Source organism: Molothrus ater, chromosome 9 (assembly GCF_012460135.2).
Source record: "Molothrus ater isolate BHLD 08-10-18 breed brown headed cowbird chromosome 9, BPBGC_Mater_1.1, whole genome shotgun sequence".
Classification (NCBI taxonomy): domain Eukaryota; kingdom Metazoa; phylum Chordata; class Aves; order Passeriformes; family Icteridae; genus Molothrus; species Molothrus ater.
In genome coordinates this window covers 13,102,187-13,130,111 of record NC_050486.2, presented here as the reverse complement: position 1 = coordinate 13,130,111, position 27,925 = coordinate 13,102,187, and the positions used below count along the sequence as shown (strand labels likewise).

Sequence of the window (27,925 nt, the reverse complement as noted above, 5' to 3'; positions counted from 1 at the left end):
TCTGGAAGCAGCAGGAGAAGAATGGAAACTGCCCCAGCCCTGCTTCACGACCTCCTTATTCTGGCTGTTGATTCTACCACTGATCCCTATTTTTGTTGCTCGTATTTTTGCCCTGAGGAAGTGCAATGTCACTCTGGTTAGGGTGACAAGCTTCCTCGCCCCTTCCTGACCAAAAGTCACTTCTGCCTGGGAAAACACTGATAATGAGTCTCTTTTGACATTAGATATTTATGCTGCCCTAGTGCCCTTTGCTGCATCCCTGGGTGATTTCTAACCAGGCCTTAATGTGATCCCATTAGTTATCCTCCAGCTTTGAGGACATCTAATATCCACTCTGTCTGACTGGGTACAGCTATGGCCATAACCCCTACAGGCCTCTGCTGCCTCCTCCTAACCCTAACTGCTAATCCAGACATCAGGCTGGAATCTGGCTGAAGGATGTTGCTTAAATACCCTTCTTAGTGCATAGAACCACAGTTTGCCCCTCATCTAAATAAGGACTGCAGTGTCTTTACACAGAAGCATTCAACAGGACCAGGCAAAATAATCAGCAGTCTTTTGTTTAGGCATGTTTGCCTGACCCATGTGTTACAACCTTTGGGCCAAGTTTCTCTTTTTATATGGGAAGGGAAAGCAATGTCATTTAGATGGCACAGACAGTGAATCATAAAGACTTGTAAAATTACAGAGGCAGGTAATAATATTATAGGCTGCTTCATTAAGTGATATAATTGCAGTTATTTTGACAATAAAAATCCATTGAAATTAGGATTTGAAATACATATAAATGTAGCCATTGGGCTGTGCTTCCACAATCTCAGCTGAGTACTCAATTCTCATCCAAAAGTGAAACCAGGATTGAATAACCAGCAGCCAATGCTACTCCTCCATAGTAAGAATAACTAATACAGAGGGAATGAAATAAAAAGAGCTAGCAATGCATTTCCCCCCCAGCATATCAAGCAGGTTTTCATATGGAAGCAGTGGTCATCAATCACTACCTCATTACCAACCTGTCATCTGGGTTTAGGCTAAATGTATTCTGGCTTGCTGCCATACTAAATGTTCAATGAAACATCCTTAAGGCTCTCTACAAGTTCAGCTGAAGTCACACATGCTATACATCAAAAAGGAACATTAGCGTTATCATAGCTTAATAAATAGTGCCATTCTGGCAATGTAATCCTATGTTCTAGAGCTATCTTCCATTCCCAGTATTTTACTGCTTAAGTAAACAATCTTGCTGTCTTGTGTGAAGTTTATTTAGTGATAAATGCATGTAAAGATAATTAGTCACTGTTACAGATACACTTCCATCTCAGCTGAAGAACATGAGCAAAAATAGCACAGGATTTTAAAAGCACACAATGGCATAATGAACTTTATCTTGCAGCATTAGTTTATAATTCTTGCATATGGCAGTTTATTTTCCAGGTCTCACTGCACTGGAAAACAATGACAGCTGAAGGACCCCAAATCAGTGTCTTTTCAAAATAACAGTGGCTCGAGTAGAGGACTTTTGCATACCCCTGGGATGTAATACAGCCACTAAGATGACTGCAAAATGTATTTCAACATCTGTGACTACTACCTACTTTGTGAATAGCTCCTGACTTAAGGAGGGATCCTTAGTCACTCATTTCCATGCACATTTGAAGTACTAAGTCCTGAATCTGTTTTCAAATTTAAAAATGCCAATAAAACATACATACATATTCTACAGTGGCAGAAGCTTCAAGAGGCGCCAAAAATCCTAATAAGACATTTTTAGACAGATGAATCAGTTTATGAACTTTTTTTTTAAATAGTGAAAAATAATCTCCAAATTTAAGAATACTTTTTTGTCCTTGTATAAAATTCTTCCTTTGTAGACACAGAATTTGTTATGCAAGCAGGCTCTACTATTCTTTAACTAAAATACGAGAAATAGCTCCAATATGTTCAACCACAGATTTTCCAAATTATTTTAAGTATGTACCAGGAAACCTGCCTTGACTAGCGAGCTGGGCTTGTTCTGCGCAAAACACATGGAACTTAAATCATGGATTCAAACCCTTACCTACATGTGACACTGTTCCTTCCTGTTGTGCACCGATGCAACCAAAACAGCAGCTGGACCAACCCTTGACAGAGTCCGTTTCCAACATGTTCACAGATGCACACATACATGAGGAAAGGTAATCAATCAATTAAAGTGAATTCTGACAAACTGGAGAGAGAGGATGCTAAATGATTCTTTGGTCTGCTAGTTATTTCAAGCAAACATAACTTGCTTCATGTTGCATGCAAAAATCTGGCTGCATTAAAGAGTTCCATCCTTAATCATAACCTTAATTCAGTGGCATTTTAGAGGTCATCTAAAATGCAAGCCAGTTTAATTCAGAAGCTGCATGTAATCACTAAACAAAACAGCAAAGAAGGACATTGAAAGATGTGTTAACTATAGGGGTACTATGATTTTCTTGTGAAACTGGTGGACAACATGGAAAGGAGAAAATATCATGCTTGGCTTTCTGCATACTTTTTACGAAAGAAACCTGCAAATCGGCCTGCAGCAGATCTGACCTCTTCCATGCTTCACTGCTTATAGACTTAGCTGCCTGACCAAAGAATCGGGATCCAGATTTTTCAGTGCAGAAATTACCACATTGACAACATTTTTGACAGCTTTTTCTTCTGAACTTTCAATCTGGCTTCTCGACTAAATTATTGCAACATCCATGTAGCATCATTATAAATTCTACTTATCCACTTCTTTAGGTTTGGTGGTTTGGATTCTGGGGTTTTTTTCCCCTCTCCCTCTGTAAATACAAATGGGTCAGGATCCTGAGAGTGCTCAGAGGACTTAGTATCCAGCTGTTGATCCATATGTTCTCTAGGCTAGCACCTGCTGCAGAGATGCTACCAAGACCTCATAGTTGGCAAGCTGCTCTAACTCCACTCAGTTCGTAGGTTGAAAGGTCACTCCTTTAAGGCAGTCCATTTGTGGCTTCCACATTAAAGAGAGGGAGCTGTCACTGCTGGAGCTCTGTTTCATGAAATCCAGTGACAGTAAAACCTGATGCCTTCCACTTTCATAATAGCTTTAATTGTCTAGTACATCTTAAAAAAAGTAACTTCTAGGGCCTGATGAGAGGATGAGGCAACCTCTCCATGAACAAGAGAACCATCTAACTCAAAGCTATGACATTACTCAAGGACTCTAAGGAACTGGCTGGAGGCACAGTCCAAGGACAAGATTAATTTCCTTTTCTTTCTATTTCAGATATAATATGAGAAAGAACCGAAGATAAAGATTATTTTTTTCCTATTCTTTAACTCCCACTATATCAGACCCTGTAAGATGAAAACAAGATGAAGAACAGATCAAATGCTATGAATAGAATCTACCAAAATAGATCTTAAACAAAACTTCTGATAAACAATTTTGACCCTAAGAAACTAAAAATGTTATTTGCTATTCAGTACTAAATTACACACAAAAATCAGTGTCAATTTAGGTTCAAAGGACATTGCAGCGTATCATCCAATTTTACCAAAAATTGACACACCTTTTTTAAGACCTTTATCAGGTTATACTTTTTTTGCACAACATAAAAACATGTATTTTTTTGACTAGCATCTATACACATATAAATAACCAGTGATGAATCCCAAAAAGAAAAATATTTTAGCTGTCTACTGAATTAGAACAGAAAAGTAAGAAAGTGGATAAGATATATACACATAATAGGTGCAGATTTATGGAACAGCATCAACAGAATTTCCAAACATTACCCACTACAGAGAAGTGTTTCACAGTCACTGACCCAGCAAAAGAGGAGAAATTCAGAGAGCAGATTACATTTCCACTGCCCTACCTTTCCTATTTCCAAAACTAGAGAAAAGGCAGTTTTCTCTAATCCTGGAGTCAGGGCACTTTAGCTTGTCTGAACACACAGTGCAGTTTGACGGTGTGAGTCTGCACCAGCATTAGCTCCCTGTGCTCCCAGCTCCATGGCAGCTCTGAACAGAACCAAGGGAGCTGACACCAGATCGACAGCCACTGACACACAGCACAGAATAAGGTCACTTTATAAACCAAAGGTAGGCCAAAAGACTACCCAGCAACTACAAGACTAAACTGCAAGTACACAAAAGTAAAATCTCCATCTACAAGTCATGGTTCATTTTCAAACACAGCTTGAGGAGGGAGAAGAGAATCAGACATTGGTTCATAGACGTATTTACAGGAAACTTTATCAACTTTAATGACACTATCTTTTAATGACTCTACAAATGAATTAATTTTTCTAATTTCAATGTTAAATTTGCATCATTACATTCTTTCACTCCTATGACATTGCTAGGAGAATTCTTTCTGTTCACATGGACATTTGGAACAGCTGTGTATGATGCCAAATGCAAAAATTTAAGGGATGTTCCAGCATATTAAGTTTAACCCTCATTTCTGTCTCAATGATAGATGCAAGAATTCCAACTAGGTTGATTTTATGAGCCAGTTAAATGATTTGTATTCAGACCAACATTAAAAATCCCCAAAGTGACAAAGTGTACTTGAACAAAAATACCCTGCTTGTGACATATCCTTTACAAGTAATGTGTTTTCATTTTTCACATGTTGCATCTCATTTATTTTATTCAGGCACACACAGTTGAATCTACAAGATACAGTAAGCTTCCAATACCTTTGAAATAATAAATCATTTCTTACAGATGTTTTCACCCAGTGCAAGTCTGCTGCTCATTAATCAAACATTATCAGTATCTATCACTGCCCAGTGCTAAACAGGAAAGGCACCTCATTTTGAGTTTTGACTTTTATTCACTGGTTAGTCCCTGACCCTTCTTCTGCTGCACGCTTATTAGAAACACCTACTGCATGGCAGATCCTACTACTACATGGAGTTTTTGAAGGGGTGTTATACAAGCAGAAGCATTTTTTCTTTAAGAACCAAAGGAAACAAAGTCAGGCAGCTCTTCAAATTGGCAACACAAATGAAATCAAATTGTCTTCAAAGCTCTTTCCCAGCACCTAAGTAAAATATAACCATGTAAGCAAACTATTTCTGTTCTAGATCATTGCATATCTGAAAGGCACTATGCAAGATACATTTCATTTTTGATAAATTATTAAAATTTCATTTCAGAAAACAGTATGTAGGATACAATACATCATTACCAGCATAATCCTGGTGGGGAAAAACCTAAGAAAATGTTTCAATGTGAGTAAGAAGTTATCTGATTGAAAATTTCAACTTCCTTGTGATCATTGATATATTACTGGATTCATGCCAATAATGCCGAATAAAATCTGCATTATTTCATCTGCTCTATTGGTTGTTACACATATTTTTCAAAATGCTGGAATAGAAATGAAATTGGGTGAACCACACAACTGCAAGTGCTTAGGAATGAAGATTTCTACAGCTTCAAGAAACAGCCTGAACATTTGCCAGCAAGGAAACAGTATGGCTTCCCCACAGCATTTTACAGTCCTTTTCACAGTCCTTTTAGGGCAACATTTCAATCTTCCAGCATGATTTTAGAGAAGAATTAACTCAGTCAGGATGTCAATAGCCAGAGCCCAAAAGTGTAACCCTCAGCAGACCATCACACCACAATGCTTCCTTCCAGTAATCTATTGTGCTGCACATGATTCATATTTTTGTTATTGACCAAGTGAAAAATTAAAGGCAATAAGCATGCTTCAGGTGAAAAACTACTACCATCTCCTGCCACAGCAGCAATTCGCTCAACTCTCCTTTAACTAAACACTTTGTTTGCATATTCTACATCTTTCTGAATGAGTGTTGAATGCCACACTTGTATCTAGGATTATTCACCCTCTAAGGCTGATTAAACATATTCCATTCTTGGCAGGTCTACAGAAGGGACTCAGCTACGATGTGTATTTTCTATGCCTCAATACAATAAAGGGCACATTCAGCACATGCAAAGGCCCATATTTGCATCTGAAAAATAAGAACCCAACTCATCAATGTAGAGGTTGTATTAAGACTCTTATGTCCCAAACAATTTAAAGAGTGCTAACATTTCAGAACTTTCTTTACTTAGTTTTTTTGGTATTTTCACAAAAAACTGTGCACAAAGAAGGGATAGGTTGTAACAATTAGTGGTGATTTCTTCAGATTCTGTCTACTGCAGGAAGGAAATTTTTTTCATGCAAATTTCCACCAAGCTTTTTTATCAAGCAGCTACTACAGAAAGAAAACAGGCAGGAACTTTACCCCAGTGATTAGTGCAGAGACCACAACCAAGTACTTTATGCTTCATGCACAGAATGATCACTCTATCTCCTCTAACTGCAAATTTCTTTCTGCAAGAGACTTCATTCAGTCAAGAACTCAAACTTCGAGTGTAAGGAGACAAGCAATAAAAAAGTAAACAGAGGCTATGTGGTCGCCCAAGTATGTAAAGTCTTTTAGAGAACATTTCTTTTTTCTTTTTTGGAGAGACTCTTATCTAACTTGATAAAGTTTAACAAAATATAAATATTTCCAGATCACAGAACACGCTGAAGTGGAAGGGACCCACAAGAAACATTAAGTTCAACTCTTAAGTGAATGACCCAGGAAGGGCTTCAGGCCACAAACTTGGTATCATTACCACCATGCTCGACCAACTGAGCTAATCTCAGGGTCAGAAATTTCTCACAGATAAAAATTTGGCCATCATTTTTCACCTACAGAAGATTTGTGCTGGGCCATAATAAAACCATCAAGCCTGTATTTACCAACAAACAGAAATGAAATCATGTCTAAGTCACTCAGATATTGAAATAATGAATTGTGGTATTTCCAATGTCTAACTACTAAGCAATAGGTTATTTATAAAATTAGAATAACTGTTTCCGTTGGAAGATAGTTCTGTTCTCATTTAAAAAAATCCAATGTATTAGTGAAAAGGTTATAAATATCGTATTATTTAGAAATTATCTTTAATAATGCTTAATAATTGATTTTCAATTTAAATAACAATCAGGTACTGACATTCTACTATCTACTGAAGTGTTAGAATCTATTTAAACAAATGCATCACACTCAAATACACATCTCTTATCAATGGTCACAAATAAACAAAGAATAATTTCTAACAAAAACCATCCTATGAAATCTGAAGTGAGTTACACCATCTCCTATTACATCAACTGAACAGTAACAAACAAAACCTTGACAACTCTTAGAAATGCAGTAATACACTGCAAGTTTCTACTTGGTGACTACCATTTCAATACTGTGACAATACTAACATTAAAGATTAATTGGCTGAAATCTGCTGATCTTTCAATTCTTATTTTTCTTCCTTTTTCTTCCTATGAAACTGATCACCAAAGATCATTTGAGGGAATATTGAGTTATCACACTAGCTATTGAATGCATTTTCCCTTTCTCTAATGGTTCATATTCAGCTCAATACATTTTTAGCACAAATTAAGGAACAATAGCCCAGGATTTCCAGAATAAACAGCATCAAAAACAACATTTGGAAAATAATTTTCTCTGTTAGATAAACATGTAATTTGTATTAGCATTATCCAAACACTCTAAGTACTTAGTGTGCTTATTTCTGTGCTTTAGTCTTATAAACAATTTTTATTAAAAAATTTACAGTAAATTTAGCACTAACACACTGAAAACTCTAACAGTACAAAAAGTCAATCTTAATTACTACATGTACCTCACACCTTATGATGTCACCAAGTGTCAAATTTTGAATATGGTTTGATACTATAAAAATTACCCAGAAAACTATCTATGTGACTTTATGCACAAGGAATGACAAAGTTGATCTCAAATCTATAGAACACACCAACATATCACATAAACCCAGAGAAATATTTGTATGCCTCCTAACCTTCCATTTTGTATTCATAAATATATGCATTTGCATAGTTATTTTAAATTTCATACTAAAAGCAATGATATAAGAGGCCTATCTGAAAAGTATAGCTTAGAATAGTAAAGAAATAACTTTCAAGTATCATGACCATAGCAAGTGGTCCAAAAGCCTGGACAACCAGCATATATGCAAAAGCAGAGACACAGCAGCATAACCATTTCTACAGCTTAGCTAAAGATTACTTGTTATATTGCACATGTACCATTTTCTTCTCAGATATTTGCTCCCTATAAAAATGTCCATGGCATTAAACTAACGAAGGGCAGAGGATGTGCCTTCCCATGACGATGGAGGCTACTGCATTGGACAATACACTTACAAATGCTTCTGGAAGAGGAAAGCTTTCCAATTAATGTGTTGACTTTGAAGGAGGGGTGAGGGATGCCCTTGGGCACCCACTGCAGGCCATTACAGGACTCAGAAGGCCCTCAGACTGTGAATCCCAGTCAGAAACAGAATCACTAGTGCGTGTGCTCCAAGGTAAATGAAGAATCAAACTGGCTTCAAGCACCACCAGGGTCTTCCCCCAAAATGAGGTAACTGCCTTTCATGGTATCAAACTGCTCCTAAACCAACAAAGGCCTGACTCCTGAGCAATGATGAAAAGGGAGGCAGAGAACTGAGAACACAAAACGATCACTGGGTCAGATCGAAGCCCTGAGCCCTACCCATGCCCAGCAGTGGCTTCCAAGGCACCACTCTCATGAAGCAGAGAAGTGGCAGAGCAAGAAGATCTCCTAAAGCAATCTCTAAAATTCTTTCAAGTTGTACTACAAATTCACATAAAAAATACAGTTTTGTCTTAACTTTGTCCATTGAATTCATCAAGGGAATACACCCGTTGCTGAGCAGGCAGTGAAAGGCATATGAATTCAGGAACATTATATTTATGAGACATAAATATCACAGGAAGACTGCTTAAAACTTTATTCATTAACACAAAAAATTGCATGTCATCTTCTCACCAATAATTAGCACTAAGTAAGCGAGATTGAGATATTCTATTTGTGAAAAACATTTAAAAAAAATTAAATGCACCAAGCTTAAGTTTTTAACCAGTGTTTTACCTTTTGCAAACAAGATTTAGGAAAGGAACGAATTTCTAAAGCTCTTATTTAGATTTTGTATTATGCCAGTCCTCCTATACTATTAGGTAGAACAACATTTCAAAAAGTGTCTGATTACATTAAACCCATACGGAACCACATACACTTTTCTTACAAGAAAAACCAGAGAGCTCAGCTGAAGTAAAGGGTATGGATCAACTCACAAACTGCACTTTAGGAGGTTGCTCATTCTGTCTCTGAATATTAATGTGGAAGTAAAAAGATGGCAGCACAATTAATATTTGCACATCTAAAAGATAAAAGTAACTGAATCATGGAGTGAACTTCTGGAAACAACAGGCAAGCAAGCACAGGTCTTTTCTTTAGGGGTAAAGCATTCAAGTGTGTAACATCAAAATAGGAAAATATAACATCACAATTTTGTTTTTCTGTTTTTATACACCTCAAACATAAAAATGCTTAAAAATATATGCTTGAATTTTAAAAAGTGCTAAATAATGTTAGGTTACATAATCCACTAAAATATGAAAAAAATACTACTCTTAAAACAATAAGAATCAAACTAATTTTGTTATTATATTTAAATTATCAGTTCTTCAGGCAGACTGTCCAGCATCATGGAAAAATACAGGAGAGTGTTTTGTAAAACATACGCAGGATAGATTGTTATGCTAAGTAGCTGTTTTGGTAGGAAAGATAAGATAAGTAAGGAAGAGCAGAAAAATCTGTGTAATTTACAAATGAATATCATAAGGATGCCTAAGGGCAGTTTATTAGTATTTTTTGAAAGTGTCCTAGGACTATTAATAATAAATAAGCTGTTTTGTGAATCTTAGCCCTAAAAGCTTTCAACTGCCTGGTGCTTCCGATGTCTATAGAGGAATATTCCACCAATACCCAGAGCAGTACCGAGGAACTAAAGATCTGAAATAACAGTTTACTACAAATGCCAATAGTAGACAAAAATGCCTCGAGCATAAAAATTCTCAGATTGATGTACATGGTTGGTCTCCAGGAAAGATGCTGCATTGGGAATAATAGCAAGTTCAAATTCTTCCATGCCGTAGCATGTAAGAACAGGTTTTTTCACAGAATTCCTTTCTTAATGTAAGTATTTGGTTTTTAATAACAATGCTTTTTAGATTAAAGAGTAGCAGACAATAACAAAGATGAACAAGTTTTGTATATAGAACCAACTCATTGTATAATTCATTTAGAATATTATTCACATGGGACATGAAACAAGAAATGTAGTGTTAAAGAAGGAGGCATTTATTCTCCAAGCTGTGAGCCATGAGTTTAAGGCTCTCCAGGAGGCTGGTTATAAAGAACTCCTATACTTGAATGCACAGACTTGTACAGACCTTCCTTGGGACTTCCCTTCAGGCAGCTGCAGTTCAGTGAGAAGTTTTTATCCTGTTTTGTACAAAGTGCAAACACATCTATCACTGGCCTTCTCACAGAATCCTTATTTAAAAAATGTTTTTAAAATTTAATTTTAATATTAGTCTAGGGGCTGTAAGGCAATTATGAAATATTTTGAATTAGCTTTGCCCAGATCCTGCCACTGCTCTTCACCACTGCTGTTCTTCAAACTCTTCAAAGTACTCTGACTTCATGATTCATCTCAATTATTTCATTCTCATTATTTCTAATACCAAAGGCTCGCAACTTTTTGCAGATACATGAATTTGAATATGTCAGCTTGCAATAACAGAATAAAATTTCAAGTGTTTTCCCTAATTGTGTAGCCTTTAATATCTTCAACTGTATATGGATACCAATGCTTAAAAGGGCATTGTTGTCACCATTTAAAATCCTTGGTGAAACGCACTTAAAGTTTGCAAGATTCTGATACAGTCATCTCCCTTGTCTACAAGGAGCAATGAAATAAACCCAGAAACTATGCCAGGCACATGTTTATTTTAAGTAGCTAGCTGATCATGTTTCCAACAACATCATTCTTTCCTGCATGACCTTCCAAGGTATTATTTTCTTCCCTTAGTTGTTGTCTTTCATCTGTCTGTCTTTAGGCTTTGGCTTCCTTGCAGCAAAACCTATATAATCTATAAAGTGTCAAAATATTTATGAAATTATAAAATAATACAAAGCGATAGAAAAAACCTCCAACAACACAGCTGGTGATCCTAAGAGCCTAAGGCTGCACAACGCCTGTCCTAAAGCTCTATCATTCACCAAGGTGCACTGCCATTTACATGACTTGCTACATTACCACTGAGACAAACAGCTCTTCACCAAGGGCCTAACAGCCTCCCACAACATCACAAACACCAAGAAACACAAATCAACTCGGAAAAGCAACCAACTAACAGATAAATCCCTGATATATTTTCAAATAACTTTGTCTCTAAACTCCTCCTTTGCAGTAGGCAAGTGAAATTGCAGACGAAAAGAAAAAGAAAACTCAGAAATTCAAGGTAAACCAAAACCAGAGAAGCAAGCAAATAAAAGTCTGTTCACAACCTGAAATGAGAGCTATTTTGAACATGACATATTTCCTCCATAAATGTCTGTGCTGGCCATGGGCCTACGGGCCCCATATGCAGATTTCATGTCCTCCAAATTTAGTTTATGAATCAGGAGTACGATGCACAATTTTTTCCTATAGCACAAGCAAAATGAACATCTGTTCACTTTTTGCCATGTAGGTTTATATCTGTGTGGGTGGGTGTGAACAGAGCTCTTGATGTGTAATAGTCCTCCCATCTGCACACCAGGTGGCACTGCATAGTTAATCAGAAGATAATAACAGGCATGAGGAGATTACTTACTTTTTGGGAAGAGAGAGTAAATCAATCTCACAGGTTTTTTTTTAAAACAAGGTACATTAATGCTTGCACTTTAAAATCCTTTTTTTTCTGTGTGTGTAATTTCACTCCAATCAATGACATGATCTTATTATGTCATTGTTTGAATGTGATGTTAATTAACTATGAATTACTGCAATTATGACAAAAGGTTCACTCCACAAGGTGTTTCATGTATTTTCTTTTTTTTTTTATGTACAGTTTTAACCCTTGTAAGCAGGATATGCTATTTAGAATACATTCAAACAACAATCTGCTTAGATTTACTTGGTACACTCACCTAACCCACCATTTCACAGTATTTTATAGACCTCTGAATACTATATACAATAAAACTAACTTCACAGCAATTCAGAAGCACAAGATGGAGGAATAAACAAGCAATCTTCATTACTCAATGAGAAGTTAAGTAGAAACTTAGTGCTGCAAGTTTAAATCTACAAACACTGAAGTTAAAGTGTTTAAGCAATTTCTGGGAATGGGAGCTTTGGATTTTTCTTAAAAGGTCGCCAAATAAAACAATATTTCAGGGTATATTTTTATCTGATATTCTCTAAGGAGAATGTAAATGTTGTGAGAAAATATTAGAGAATAAGGCTAGAGGTTTGTGCAAAAGTCTGCAGAAAATATGTTTATGGTGATAGCATTTCCATGTAGTCATTTGAATGTCACATGAAGAATGTCCTTTAAATATTTAGTTCATTCATTTTTATTCAATTAAGTAGTTCTACAAAGAAACTCCTATGTATTTTCTCTTTCAAAAAGGATTTGAAATGCTTTGTGGAGTCTTAAAAGACAGAATAACAGAATCCTGTTTTCCAAAGAAGGCAGCTGAACTTCTAGAAAGTTGAGGAATAAAAGCCTGGTATTTCTGCATTTGCTCAGATAGCCATGAGAGACACATACACGTGTTTTGTTTTGGATTTTCTTATTGGTAAAAATCATATTCCCCTCTGAAAAGCCATGAAGAGCCACAGTAACACAAAGCGTTCAGACTGCTCTGCTCCCCGCAGGATACCCCTGGCTGCCTTCCTCTGCTGTCTCTGTGCTCTCTCCTCTAGCCCCTCACCCCTCCATTGATTTCTCCTTTTGCTCTCAGCATGCTTATTCTCTGTTGCCCTGAGTCTCTACGGTGTTTACAGAAGGCAGCAACTGATGCAAGACTTTTTTTTTTAAAGCAAAATTTTCAAACTGATTTGTCAGTTCAGTCACAAATTCTTCACAAACCCTTCTTATCAAAAGCAGAGCTGATTCAAGGCAGAGTACATTGAGTAATCTTTCAAATCAGAACAGGATAGGATTTTTTTTTTACTATGCTTACTTTTAGAGGTTGGTTTAAAAACTTTGACAGTTTAATTGGGAGACTTAATTCCTATTAATTAATGTTTGTGAGTAAAAAAACAAAGCCAAAAGTTTTGTAACTGAAGAGAATTGCAATTCTAAGATGAAAACTTTAAGGACTAATTTTTCATCTCTAAGTCTTAATTAACACTTTTAATTGCCCAATGAAATAAGTTTAGAAATAGCACCTACTTAAATGACAATGAAAAAAACCATTAAAAAACCACAGTAGAGACTCCAAGAATATTGTTTAGCTGCTACCTTTTGTTCCTTTAAAAATTATCACGCATACCATTGTCTATTATTAATTCTGATGTAAGAAACTGAGATTCATGGACTATCCCCTAATACTTGTGTTGGCTGTAATCTGAAACTGTGACTGCTGGAGAAAACCAGAAGCATGGTGTATTTCTTAAATTCCCATTGCCCAGCTGGATCCTTACTGCTTATCCAGGTAACTATGAAAGCTTTTTCTAGGATTTAGTCTTTCCTAGTTCAACATAGGCCTTCATAACCCCAAATTTCACATCAGTCTTCACAGGCTAATTGGGAAAGGTAAGATGGAGGCAAGGTGTGACTCACACTGAGACCCCAGAGGTTGTGCAATATTGGTGACATATACTGGCCACCTGCTTGTTTTCAAGTCTAGTACAAGGTATTTTTCTCAACTTTGAGCCAGTGACTAAATATCACAGACCTACTGGCTGCTGGAGAGCATCTTTCCCCTTAAGATAAACCATTGTAGCCTCAATGCTTCAGTAAGCAAAGAATTGAAGCAAAGCACACTCTTTTGTTACTATTCATTTCAAATAAGTCTGTTAACCTGTATCCTTCTGTGAACTTAGGAATTCTTTACCTCTCTTGTCAGAAATACTGCCAACAGCTGATTAGGGCACGCTTTTAACACCTGTCCAAACAGCTCTCACCAAAAGCCTTTGCTGTTCATTTCTCTTCAACATGGTCACGGGCTAGAATGCTCAAACCTCATTCACTGTGTTTCACCATCGGCAGAACCCGCAGTGGAGGGCACTTTCCCTACCACACACAATATTCCCACAGGCAACAGATTTTCCCTGATGCATAACTGTGTGAAAAACAGTTTTCAAAGTTCCCTTTGCAACTCCACCTGCCCTCAGGTAGCTGGTTATTTACAAGTGATCTTCTGTTTCATGAATCACACATGGACTTTTGTACAATCCCAACTGAGTGAATCTTGAATTCCAACTCATTTGCAAGACTAAAGGTGTACTCTTCAAAAATTCACATTGCTGTGAAAAAGTCCTCTCACACTGTACTCATACTATCAGGGATTTCATTTTCTTTTACAGGCTCATTTACTTCTTTTTTCCACTAACAAGGAAAATTTCAAACTACCATATTTCTTTTCCATCAAGGTACAAATTCATTCTGAAGCAAATTACAACAAAAAATAAATCTTCCATTTTATGTAAGTAGCTCCATAATTATTTTACCCCTATGATTCAGAGTAATGTTCAAATGTGGTATTTCTTTGAATATGTTTGTTCAGTAGGCAAAGAACACAAAAAGAAATGCAGTTCAGACTCATTATGGAGAAATGGCTGTTACTGATAGCTTATAAATGCTCTATTGCATTAATACTGTTAACTCCACAAATATGCAACCCCTCAGCACGTCCCCCCCCTCTTTCTGCCAGTATGCAAGGCCACTTTACTGTCCAGTGGCTTACACAGTACTGCAAAAGTGAGATGACAGGCAGACAAGGGGTACAGAAAGGGCATCATAAATGCAAGATAGTGTCCAATAACAAAACTTTGCAGGTACACATAATCCTTCATTAGCATTTATACACTCTGTTTCCTAGTACAATCAATGAACACATGCTTTACAGGAGAATTATGCTTCAGATACCTTGTCTTGTTTATTAAAACTCTGGCTGTGTCCCTTTACCTAATATCTGTATGGAAAAATGTTCTCTGTAGGTATATACATATATAAAAATATATTTCTAACCAAAAATATTTTATATTAGCATAGCTTTATTAAGGTCAGAAAATAAACCCAGATACATAAACCAAACACTCCAATTCTATGTGAAGTGCTCAGTGGTCACTTTTGCTGACACTAAACTGAACTGTTATTCTAAGCTTCTGAGTCAGAAATGCGAGGAACGATGCTGATGTTAAAAAAAAATGTCTGAAAATTGTTTCCTAAGTGCTAGACTCACAGAAAACAAATGCTCATGAATTAATTCCTCATTGGTGAGATTGTGCAATGTGGTTTGAAAGACACAGAGGAAAACAATAAAAAACATAAGTCACACCACTTTCTTCGTATACAATTACATCTAAATATGATACATCAGAATTCCTTTACGTGGAAGTTCCCTAACAATGTGAGGATTTAGGATTACTTAAATCACAACACTCGGTGCTATCATTACACAACAGAATAGACCTGCAAAGCTGATTATACTGCATAACCAGATGGTAAACAACAGTTGTCATTGTACTAAGAATTACATCTCTGTAATCAATAATAGGAAGGAGGAACAGTTGGCCAACTTGTTTCCTATTATGTTCACTTAGGCAACGTCTAGATCAATAAAGAGCATTAAGCCTCATACCAACTGTAGACAATGCCTGCTCAACATGCCTATCATATGGCAGCAATGGGTCCAGCTGTACTTCAAAATAATTGTAAATGGATAATAATTCTAATCTAACATTAAAAAGAAGCGATGATTCAAGCAGCAGAGAGGTGCAGGACTTCTCTAGTATATGAGAGAAGACAGACCTATGATGCCAGTTTTGTACAAGTCAAAATCAGCTTATTTTGTTAACCCACTCCATAAGTACATTTCACTACAGTCTAGCTGAAGGATGTGGCACATTTTAAATGGATGAAAGAAAAAAAGCAACCAAGCATGATATCACTGGCTTACATATAGACTCAGTAATTGTGTGGGCGTAGTAAGCTGTTCACAAAATTGAAAACTAAACTTGTGTATCGCTCTAGGCCAATATGGCAATTAATTACAAGCAAATTTTTAGTTCATCCATTTTAAACTATCTAAACAAACAATAAATCAACCCGTTCAGCTACATTCACATATTACTTAAAGATCTGTAACATAAATCTGAAAATTTTAGTAATCCTATTAAGGCCACTAATTTTAGCTTCCTGATTTTAAAATTTTTCTTATACTCCATACTTCCATAATGCACCAAATTAAAGCTTTCTCCTATCATGTTATTAACAAAGATACAAATTTCAGTTTATTCCTAGGCAGTCCTTCAATTTCAGTATGACAAAGCATGGGACCATGAGCTCTTACCTATTCCAATAAAGACTGCTTTATAGCCATCTTCTTTCAGGGTATGGAGTGTCATTCCATCCACTGCAAGGCCTTTCCTAAAAATTATCTGAAACAATTAAAGATGGTTCGGTAAAAATTGCAATTACAATGAAGCAGCACATTCACATGGTAAACTGACAAAGGTTTTCAAAATTATGCATGACATAAGTTTTGATTTAGACTTGCAATTGTTAATTCTAATTTAGACAAGAAACCGTGTCCATAGTGCAGTAATGATGTTCATTTATTGAAAGAAATAACTCCCAGAAATCAAAACACACCTATAATCTACACTTGTTTCTTATCAATTGCTTTTTGCTTCCAGAAGCAAAAGCTGCAATTTTTTTTCTGGAGCTATTCTCCACCACTAATCCTGCTCTGAGCAGCCACTGCCCAGGCTGAGCACCTAGAGGAGCTGTAAGTGTGAGACAAGGAATGGGGCTCTCTGTGTGCTCAGGAAACCAAGGATGGCAGTGCCTGTGCAGAGGTCATGCAACTGGAGATACACACACCTTTTGTTCATCACTCCTAACCCCAAGGCCTTTGAGCACAAAAAGCGTGTGTGATTCCTCTTCTGATATTTCATACTTCTTGACATAGGTATGTGTGTTTTTATCTCCACATCTTAGATTCTCTGAACCTGAATGTTTTCCCTCAGGTTTTTTTATATCACATGTGATTTTACTTCACAAAATGCAGTGCTGTTGTGTAAGCTCTCTACTTTGTGATCTTAACAGTTTAGCCTTCAAGTCACTGTGTATCTTGTTTGTTATTCAATCTGCCTATATTTTATTTAGTATACTTTTCAGGTCGGTGGGGAAAAAAGGCAGAGGTAAAATACAATTTACACTACTTAAAACACTGACTTACTTTGTCTTTGGAGATTTAGTATAAATTTTATCAGAGGTGAAAAGTCATGTACTATTGCAATCCTTATGAGAATACAGACTCCATCCTCACTTGCAACAAAAGACATTCCATAAATTGTCATTACATTTTTTTATCCTGTTGTGTACCTGTGTTATGAAAACCTAATGAAGGAATTTAAATAGCAATACTATTTCATGTAAGGATTCATAATACTTCTAGGGCCTAGCTCTGTAATCCTTATCCAGCTGACTAATTCTTACTAATTTCAGTGGAATTACTTGAATAAACAGCACTACTGAGCATTTACACAACGCAGCACTTTCCACCACAGATTTGAAATGCTTTAAGTAAACACCAGAAAATATTTCCAGCTTATAGAGGCATAAAGCTAAGGTACTTATTTAACCAACTTGCCAAAGGGTCAATTGCAAACCAGTGGCAGAGCTTTGAAACAAATTTACATTGAGATTCTCTGCTGCCCTCCAGAAGCACAGAGGACTTGCAGGTCAGGATGACGTGGTGGCTCTATCAGTCCATTCTGGAGACCTTGTCATAACACAGAGGCCCTGGGAACTGAGGCTGGCAGAGGAGTCCCAGGAGTCTATGCCCAGCAGTTTTGTCTAAAGGTGTCTCAGTGCTCTGTTTAACACCATCCCTAACTAAACCACCATTCTGTCAGTCTTTTTGAGGGTTGCAAAGGGAACTTTAAAGTAGAAAAACAGACCTGTAGCACTTAAAACCTTATCTTGCATCTTACTAGCATTTTTAAAAAAACCCAGGCAGGACAATGTTTTTACTCAGGTCTTATGACCAAAGTCTACTGCTTTTACAAAAAGAATCAACATGAAAGAATTTAATCCAAGAATTTCTTGCTTCACAGAAGGCTTTAGTAATGTGTTTAACATAAACTATCTCTCCTGGTACTCAAAAATTTGATCCAGTGGTACATTTGTAACTTCTATTAAAATGTGCAACAATTTTAAATACTATCTAAATCGTCAGCTCAAGTCCTAAATTACAATAAATCGCTGTTCCCATTATCTATAAACAACACACAGAATATTTAACAGAATAATGCATAACTATTGCTTTCCAAGAAGTTGAATAGATTGTTATTTTTTGTAACAGATGATCATGTTAACACTTTAATTTGATGCATTTTATTATAAGATTAACTTGGATGCAAGACTATATGATAACCCATTAGGAAAAAAAACTCAGGGAGAAGGAATAAAAGAAATATCAAATATGAATGGTTTAAGTAGTGCCAAACTTGCATGAAAAAAACTTGATTGAAAAAAATCAAATCATTCCAATAGCTACATTGAACCCCTAAAGCAATTTAGGAATTTGTTTCTTACAGACAATTAATCACATGCAGGCATTCCAGATGAGAACTATTGATTGCCCTTTTCCAAACTAGTGGCATTCAGACAGGAGACAGACAAATGCCCTGAGCAAGAGGAAGCATCTTCCTGCCTCTGTCTAGCATAGCTTTTAATCGTTCTTTACTAATGTGCATGACATTTTGCTGTTAATCTTTGGCACAGTTCTTGTTCTTTTTTTTTTTTTGAGCTATACATAGGCAGGACATATTTTTCATTACCTTCACTCCAAGATCCTTCATAAGCTCGGCTTCAAAATTCACTACATCATATGGCAAACGGAACTGGGGGATTTCAGACGTACTAAAACAAAAAAAAATGCTTGTAACTATTAGGAAAATATTAGTTTAAAATTTATTATTATTTGCTAAAATACTTATGATATACCTTAGTTAATTTTGACATATGTGAACGGAAATGTGTTGAAGTGTGACTCTTGACTTTTTTTAATTTTTAGAGCAAAAAAAAAGCATTATTCATCCACCAATGCTAAAAATATAGGCCAGAAAGGCAGTACCTTGAGGCCAACACTGCCCACTCTTGTAGGTGACTAATTAACATATGTTATGTTTGAATTCTAAAGGACTTCAGCTCCATTCCTTTTGTTCACCAGAATACATTAACACTAAGCTTAGGATACCCATTTAAAAAAAGACCTCAAGGCTACTGAAAGCAAAGTGACATAGCAATCTTTCATTAAGCTATCTAATACTACAGTATCAAATTTCCCATACAATTTTTTAAAAGTGGTACATATGCTATTTTGAGCTAGGGTATTTAAAACTGTACCTCCATTTCTACTTCATAATTTTAAATTATTTTTCAGGATGGACAAACATTTTATCAGTTGTTGATTTCGTGTCTGTTTTTTGACATAATGTTTATTAACCGGCATTTTTTCCTCCTGGGGAAGATTAAGAATGACATCTTCAAGTTCCCAGAATCACAGAAGGGAAAAACTGCAGTGCCAGTATAGAATCTCAGTTTATATCTACTGATACAGATCTAAAATAAATATATATTTATCTCCAGTGGAATTACATCTATATAGACCAGTTCTAAATTCCTACTGTAAAACATGTTGCAGATAAACAGTGAAGTTATATTTTAGATACTTTTGTTCAATGAAGATAAAAACCTAAATATGCAGAAAAGTAAAGGCTTCTCCCCAGATACTTCTAAGCTTCAAACGGTCTAATCTGTTTTCAAATTAATGAATCTGTAATATCCATAACAAAGCAGAGGCACAAGAGATTCACTCCAGCTTATTTTACATATTGATATTGACCACACATCTTTAGCATCTAACTTTGACAGGCCAGAAGAGTTTTATTTCTTTTAAGCTGCATCAACTTCAATTATATTGATAAGAAACTGGTGTTCTTCCTTATTTCTAATACTGCCGTTTTTACACCTTTCTTGACCAGTGTGCAATGAGAAGTGTTGTAAATATCAGATATAATGAATGTGTCAATACAACTTTCACAGGTCATGCTAAATAAAGGTGTCTGAGGCAGAAACTAATGTATCAATATGATTCTGCAACAGAGATTCAATAAAGAAATCTAATCAAAAAAGAGGAAAGTTCTATTTTCCAGGCCACCTATGATGTCTCCACAACATGCTCCCAGAACACCACTGGCTGTTACATCACTGCTGGAATTTGTAAACACTTTTTTTTTTGCTCTTATTAAACACTTCGTTTTATGCTGTGAGGTATACCCACATGCATGCACATTAACTGTGAAAATAGGCTTTTTATGAAAGTCACCTATACATCAATAATTTTGATGCAATTTCTTTCAGCAGCAGCAGGTCTCTGACTCTGCAATGGAGAGACAGAGGGGAAAAGGAAATGGGGCAGAGACGGAGGAGGGATGCAGTGGATGCAAAGTGTCCCACAAATTCACGTCAGCCTCAAATTTGACCCAAGTCAGAGGTGCTTGGTGTTTCTCAGAGACCTCAAATTACTGCTGCTCAAGGGACAATTCTTTGGCCTAGGGAGAGAAATACTTTGATACATTATAAAGCAGTGGGGCAGATAGGAGCAAAAGTAGTAAAGCTTGTTTATGGTCTCTAAGCAAGAGCATGGTGTGCTCATGCCTACTCTACTATAAAGCATAAATTTTACACAATTGGTGAAATGTAGGAAAACCCACCCATAAATATGAAAAATCCAGACACGTTCAGAGAAGCATGGATTTATGTTATATTTAAATATCCCACCACAGGAATTGCAATCACTACACACCTTTCTAGTGTCACAATATTATGAAAATTAGCTATGATGCAAGAAATATCCTAATTAAAAACAATGGGAAAAAACTTTAGGACAGGCAAAAACACTGCCATTATAAACAGCTGAATCCAAATACAAAATTGATTTGGTCTTCTTAGCAATTTGCAATAGTTTATGAAGCCTTGAAAACACGCTCATCAATAACCTAAATTTGTTAAAAGACATGTTGCAAAGACTTAGAAATGCAATAATGGATGACTGCTGCCACAGGCCAGCCCCCCTCCTGTTTCAAGATTAAAGTAAGGACAAAAGGAATTGATGCCCTTAAACCACACATGAGCATTTCTAGAGTGAATGGAAGTCAAATTTGACCTTGATTAATACATGTTAAGACTCAAAAGAAAGAAATACATTTAAAAATACACTCCTCAACCATTAAAGATACTAAGAGAACAGGCAAAACTCTGTGTAAGGCTTTTTGCATTAGGAGAAACAACAGGCAAAACAGTATTTTAAATTCAAGTTAAACCACAAAGAACTTAAGACCACACTGCTTAAAATACACAAGCATGTACTAAGCAACTGTAGCATTGTACTACAGCACTGAAGCAGCTGCAGGAAGTCCTGCATTGTATTGCCAAGTCCAGCCTGAGTCCAACCTGTCACCGAAAAGAGCCTTTTTGTTAAAAACCTCTTACTAATTCTGACTGCTTTACAGTAACAAAACTGATTTTAATCTGGCATTTATGACAACATGTGCTACTGAACAGGTAAATAGGTATTTCACATACTAAATTTGCAATCCTCTATGGTAAATAGTTCAAGTGAAACAGCTTCACAGTTAAATGCCTATGGATTAACACCTTGGTAATTAGGTAGAACAATTCTGAACCTCACTGGGAAAAACGCAAGTAATCGGTTCAACTTCTCCAGAACTGATTCTCTTTCTTGCAGAGCACTGAATAAGTATTTGACATTATGACATTATGGATCAATTTCATTAACCGCGTCAACTCTATTGATCTCAGTGATGCTGCATTAAGAAATGTAAGTGCATCACCCTTCTTTCTCTCTCTGTTTCATTATACTTTTTATTTTTTAAACACATTGTGTGAGTGCATTTTGTACTCTTGCACATCTTACATTGCAGAATTTAATTTTGATTTTGAATGGCTTGGTATCCACTAGTTAGTGTCTGAATTATCTCATACACAGGGATTCCAAAAAACCTACTAGATTTGATCACAGCCATTACTGCAGTGGCAAAAATTAATTTTCTAGTGTAGAGGACTGACAACATGCAAATACTAGCCAAGGGTTTACCACAGAGGAAAACTGAAAACGTACCTTCTTTTATGTATTTGTAACTTTTTGAAGGTTGACTTGCAGGGGGTTTATTTCACCCATATGGTATGGTCTGCTAAAGCAGATCCACTGATGGCTGATTGCCACTGTCACCTTTATTTACACAAGGTAGTCCAGGAAAGCATGCTAAAACAAAAACTCTCCATGAAATTACTATCTAAAGCATTTGAAACATTCTTTCACTAGGGATACAGGGACTTAATCTTGTTTTAAGGATAAGGGAAAATGGTTCCTGACATGATTTTCTAATATGTTAATTTGATCATAACAATTGCACCCTAGAATTTAACAGGTCATATGAAGCGACTGTAGGAGATAGCCACTAGATTTTCAGTTAAAGCTTGCCTTTAACTGTACCTCTTTTAACATGAATGATCAATTATTTAATTAAAAGGTGACTTTTACAGATCTGAAATCTTCTGTTCTCTTCCTATGCTAAAAGTCAAGTGATCATATATAAACTATGTATGTACAACAGTTTTTGCTATGCTTTCTACAATAATTGCAAACAGTGCTTTGTTATCATTGTTTTATTACCTTAAGCCCCCAAGGTACTCCTGCTTTTCAAATATGGTGATGTTTGAATAGCCTAGTCGAGCCAAAAAGGAAGCACAACTTAAACTTGCAGGTCCTGCACCAATAAGAGCTATCTTCACCTGATATGCTTCAGGCATATCTTCTAGAGGAGGTAAGGAAGGGTTTCTGATCTGAGGAATATTCATGGCTTTGAAAACCTGAAAAGCAACACAATCAACAGGTTAAACACATTCCCTCTTTAAATTTTATTATGACTGACATGATGGAAGCTTCTGCTAGTGCTGTCACATAGCTGATATATTATAGCAAACTCACAACATTATAGAGGATTTCCAAATGACATGATCTGTGCATTTGTGAGGGATGTTGGATTAGCAGGGTTTGGTCCTTCTATCGGTCTTTTTGTTTTAAAAAGCTCTGAAGTCAGGTTTTTCACTACTGTAAATTTTACAGAGAAGACAGATCCAGACTACCAGTGACAGAATAGCAATGCAAAGTCAGCCAGATGGTAGAGAATCTCTGCAATGCCAAAAAATTTCCCTGCAAACAAATTATTCTTACTAGTAGAAAAATACCTCCGCAAGTAATGCAAAGGATTATAGCGCCAGTAAGTATAGTGCTTCTTCAAGAGACAACCTGCATGATCCTGGAAAAATCACTTATAGCTTGAATTTTAGAGGTGGTAGGTGACAAATTTTAGGTGGGTTTGAAATGTTTTTTAGGCACTACACTTAGTCTTCAGTGCTATATTTTCATTGTTAACCTATGCTTTGGATGCCTCCTCTTAGACAATTTTTATAGGACTTGATTTCCATTTCTTACTTATTTAATTTGTTGACCACTTTTTACTTGAGTTTCCAAAAACTGTAGACACATGTCAAAGTTAGACTGTTCTCCCTAAGCCCCAATTATTCATTCACCTGCATAATGGTGGCGATCTGCTCCAATCTGTCCTGACTACTAAAAATACTTCGGAACAATCTCTGCCCACTGTTTTGTATTTCTATAGAACGCAATGCAATGGGCGGCTAACCTGGTTGTAATGTCACACAATTTTTCAGATTTGCATTAAATCAATTCTATACTCAGACATACAGGTAAGAGGTGAAGGCAGAAATATTCTGTATTGCCCAAGCAAGATTTCACTCTCCTCTGCACTTACAGAAATTGGAGAGAAAGGATTGAGTCTCTATCTAGTATGATCTACGAAACAAAAAAGAACAGACACACAGCCTTAGAGGCCACTAAACATCAGAAGCATGGAAGAGCACAGGTACATCTTCTTTTTACTTTAGGCATTAGGAGGAAATATCTTTAACCCAAGCAGAACATATTTGTCGCAGAAAAAATAATTCAGGAATGCATTGCATGGGGATTCTCAGTCATATCACAAATACCATCAATGTAGAATCTCAAAAACTACCAGAAGACCACACTGCTCCCCACCTATTTCAATGCAGAGCTGTGCTCCCTAAGTACTAGCTAGTCCTCTAAAATACATACACTGACATTCGTCTTAATAAATAGCATATTTAAACTATTTAGAAGCTTACCAACAGATTTTACTTTCCTTAGAACTCAAGAAGCAAAGGGTTTTCAAGTTAAACTTTGGCAATTCCACTCATGATTAGAATTTTTCATTTATATTTTGAATCAATGTTCATTTTCTTCACATGCACTTGAGCACTCATGCTAGGTAAACCAATGATTAGTTCCTTCCCTCTCTAAAATTTCTGTGTCAAACTCCCCCAGTCTTTGTAAATTGACACAGCGGTTTAACAAACTGCATGAAGCAAGAGACAGATAATTGTTTTAAAGAAAGAATCATTTAAACCTGAAAATTCATACAATATGGGAAAGTTTAATGTAGTTATTAATGGATTTCACAGGCTGAAAAGCTCATATTGTACTGTGAAACTAGATTATGATAACCCTAATGCAATGATATTTCTAAAATGTCTGCTTTGTTATATTCATAAGAAATTGCTTGAATTATAGCAAATTTTCATTAGTCTCATATAGTTGTTTAAAAAGGCTATTCTGTAACAAAAATTATATAACTTGCATATTTAATGTGCATATTGAACACTCTGAATATGCATATGCTTAACAAATTTACTACTAAATTTACTTTATTGTTAACATAACTATTTTTATATGTATTATTGAATAGTCATACCTATCTAATAGATGTTACACTGAAGTTCCACACTACTGTGGTGCAGTGTTAAGCTTCAGAAACCAAGCACTCATGCAGAAAATCCTCGGAGTTCAGGCTGAATGGTCAACTTTAATTCTGCCTATTTGCAAACAGGGTAAAACTGTCTTTAGGCAGCTCAGCCAGCTTGTGTGGCAGTATCTTGCCATCTGGAATTCAGTGGCAGTTTTGCATATTAAGGCTGGCAGGGTAACTGTGTGAAAATAGCAAACTGCTTTAATACATTTCAAAGGATTTTTATTCACCTCATGGTGAAGTTTCCCTATACTGTAAGTTACTTAATTAAATATCACTGAATTCCTCTGTATAAATCCTTTGGTGGCCATAGATGAGCAACTGGCAAGCAAGTGTTCAGTGACACATTACATTCAACTGTCCTTTCTGCTTCTAATCTCTTCAGACTATGTTCAGCATGCAGGTAAAATTTAATACTATTACCCTTCTCTCCACTTTTCCTTCAAAAACATTATTTCTTTCTTGCTGGGTGTTTGGATGGAGTTTTTCCTTTGTTTTGCAGGGCTTATTAACCAAGACCCATTCAGGAAAATGAGACCAAACAATGAATTTTGAAGCAGAGTCTCTCAGTGAAAAGCCTCAGTCATCATCCTCATGTCTGTCTTTCCTTCTGGCTCTCTCATACACAGATTAATAACAGACATTAATAACATTAGGCATTTATTCTTAAACTTTTTATCAAATATTACACAATTATCATTGCTTCACTGTCTAGGGCCTACTCAAATTAAACCCACATTGATTCTGTCCACTTCTTACGCCTCATGTCCATTAGAGTCCTCCAAGAGGATATCCCAGTTTATAAAACATGGAGACTTAGTCCAAAAGTGAGTTCCAATTTGACCAAACCAAAACAGGCAATCTATTCTGCTAAGTTCCAACAACTGAAAAAATACTCTCTTGAATCACACATTTGTAACATATTATAGTTGTCCTATTTTCATCACTTCACTGTGTAAAGGTGTGAGTGCACTTGCTCAATGCTCTCTACAGCATGGTTCTCTACAGTATGAAATCCAACAGTTTGCTGCATTCCCTATTGTAAATAAAACATCCTTTCACTGCAAAAGGGTCATGTTCCAAAATATTCAACAAAGAGAAAAATTCCAAAATACATAAAAATAATGCACAACATGAGTTTATACTCAGGTTCCACAACACGCCCCACTTGAGCCAACTACAGTGGTTTCAATTGTTGAGCAACTGATTCCAGTTTAAATTTCCTGGAAAGTCTTAGCCAAATCATTTTAGCTGCTTTTGAAAATGCAGATAGGGAAAAGCTTATTGTTAGCCTCATGGAGTAAAATTCTGGTTCTTTTCTTCACTGCACCACTCTTGTATTAGAATGTTTTGATGAAAAGATGTGACATTCAGCAAAGAGTAGCAGGTGACTCAGAGAAATGTATTTTGCTAATCAGATGAAAATAATTTTAAGGCAAAGTAAGCATGACTTACATGAGTCCAAAACATTTTAAACCATTAAAACAGGCTAGAACTGATATTCAGAATTTTTACCTCAAATTCTATACAATTTAAAGTAAATAAAATACCTAATTTCAATCAGTGTGGCACTTAGAGCTACGGTTTAGTTTACAAGGTGTTGTTTGGTCAAAGGTTGGACTTGATGATCTCAGAGATCTCTTCCAAACTTAATGATTCCATGATCCCTGGCAGTGTTCAAGGCCAGGTTGGAGGGGTCTTTGAGCAACATCATCTAGTGGAAGGTGTCCTTGCCCAAGGCAGGGGAGTTGGAACTAGATAATCTTTAAGCTCCCTTCCAACACAAGCCATTCTTCTATTCCGTGATTGCTTAAAATTATTTTTAGACTATGACAATGTACAACAAAACAGTAAATAGATTGAAAGATCAATCTCAGTGTTAAAATGTGAAAAACTTTTGCCTAATCCTACAAAATGAGACTATCAAAACATACTTTGCATATCCAAGATATACAGAGAAGGATGCATTTCAGAAGGACACACAGAAGGACAACTTAACCTTTTAGTAATACAAGTTTTGACTTGATAACTAAATTTTCTATATTCTTCACATATAATGCTTGGTTCCATGCTTAAAAGGCTCTAGAAATAAGTTTATCAGTAAGGTTTACAGTTAAACATCCTTCACTAAGGCAGTGAGATACCGGTTACTGACACAGACATTAGAACCTAGCTGGGATTAATTTTAGAGTGAAATGTATCAGTATACACTGAATTGTTATCACATTTTACTAGTGCACAGACACTAGAATACAGGCAATGAAATCAGGAACATTTAGGAACTTGTTTTACTAGTTTCACACTTTCCCACTGGTTTCCATGGATATTTTTCTGTAGGCTGGTTTACATTAATATGGGGCAGTTGAATATTTAAAGAAGAAAATCATATTCTGCACATATTTTAATGCAAAATAAAGCAAATTGCATGCACAGTAACATTCCTGAAGCTGTCAAATTACATGATCACCCAATTAATTCCATTTAATTGCAGTGGATATCATAGGATGCTACATGAAGAGTTTTTTTCCAAAGACACATGCTAGTTATGAAACGTTCGTGATCTTCCCTCCACAATTTAAGAGTTAAAGTTGCAATATTTCAAAATTTTATGGAAATAGGTGAGTGCTTAAAAAACAAGGCCCCAAAACATCTTATTAAAGACTTTTAAAACCTCCAGTATTCTAGTCCTAAGATACCCCATGGATCTAGGACATTGCAGAGTCCAAATCTCAACATTTAATGAATCTCACCACTAAATGGACGTAGCAACATTCATGCAAATGCATTAAAAAGTAAAAAA

General features: G+C 36.1%; 1 protein-coding gene across 3 annotated transcripts in view; it reads right to left on the bottom strand.

Moving 5' to 3' along the window:
* Positions 1–27,925, bottom strand: part of DPYD (dihydropyrimidine dehydrogenase) — a 332,287-nt gene that overhangs the window by 199,784 nt on the left and 104,578 nt on the right. For all 3 annotated transcript variants that reach the window (XR_004980615.2, XM_036387649.2, XM_036387650.1), the window contains exons 6-8: positions 22,893–23,089; positions 18,973–19,054; positions 16,476–16,563 (exon numbers count right to left, since the gene is read on the bottom strand). Coding sequence is in view for 2 of the 3 variants with exons in the window: in XM_036387649.2 (XP_036243542.1) it covers positions 16,476–16,563; positions 18,973–19,054; positions 22,893–23,089 (367 nt within the window). In the remaining variant the exon portion in view is untranslated. The remainder of the gene's footprint in view (positions 1–16,475; positions 16,564–18,972; positions 19,055–22,892; positions 23,090–27,925) is intronic.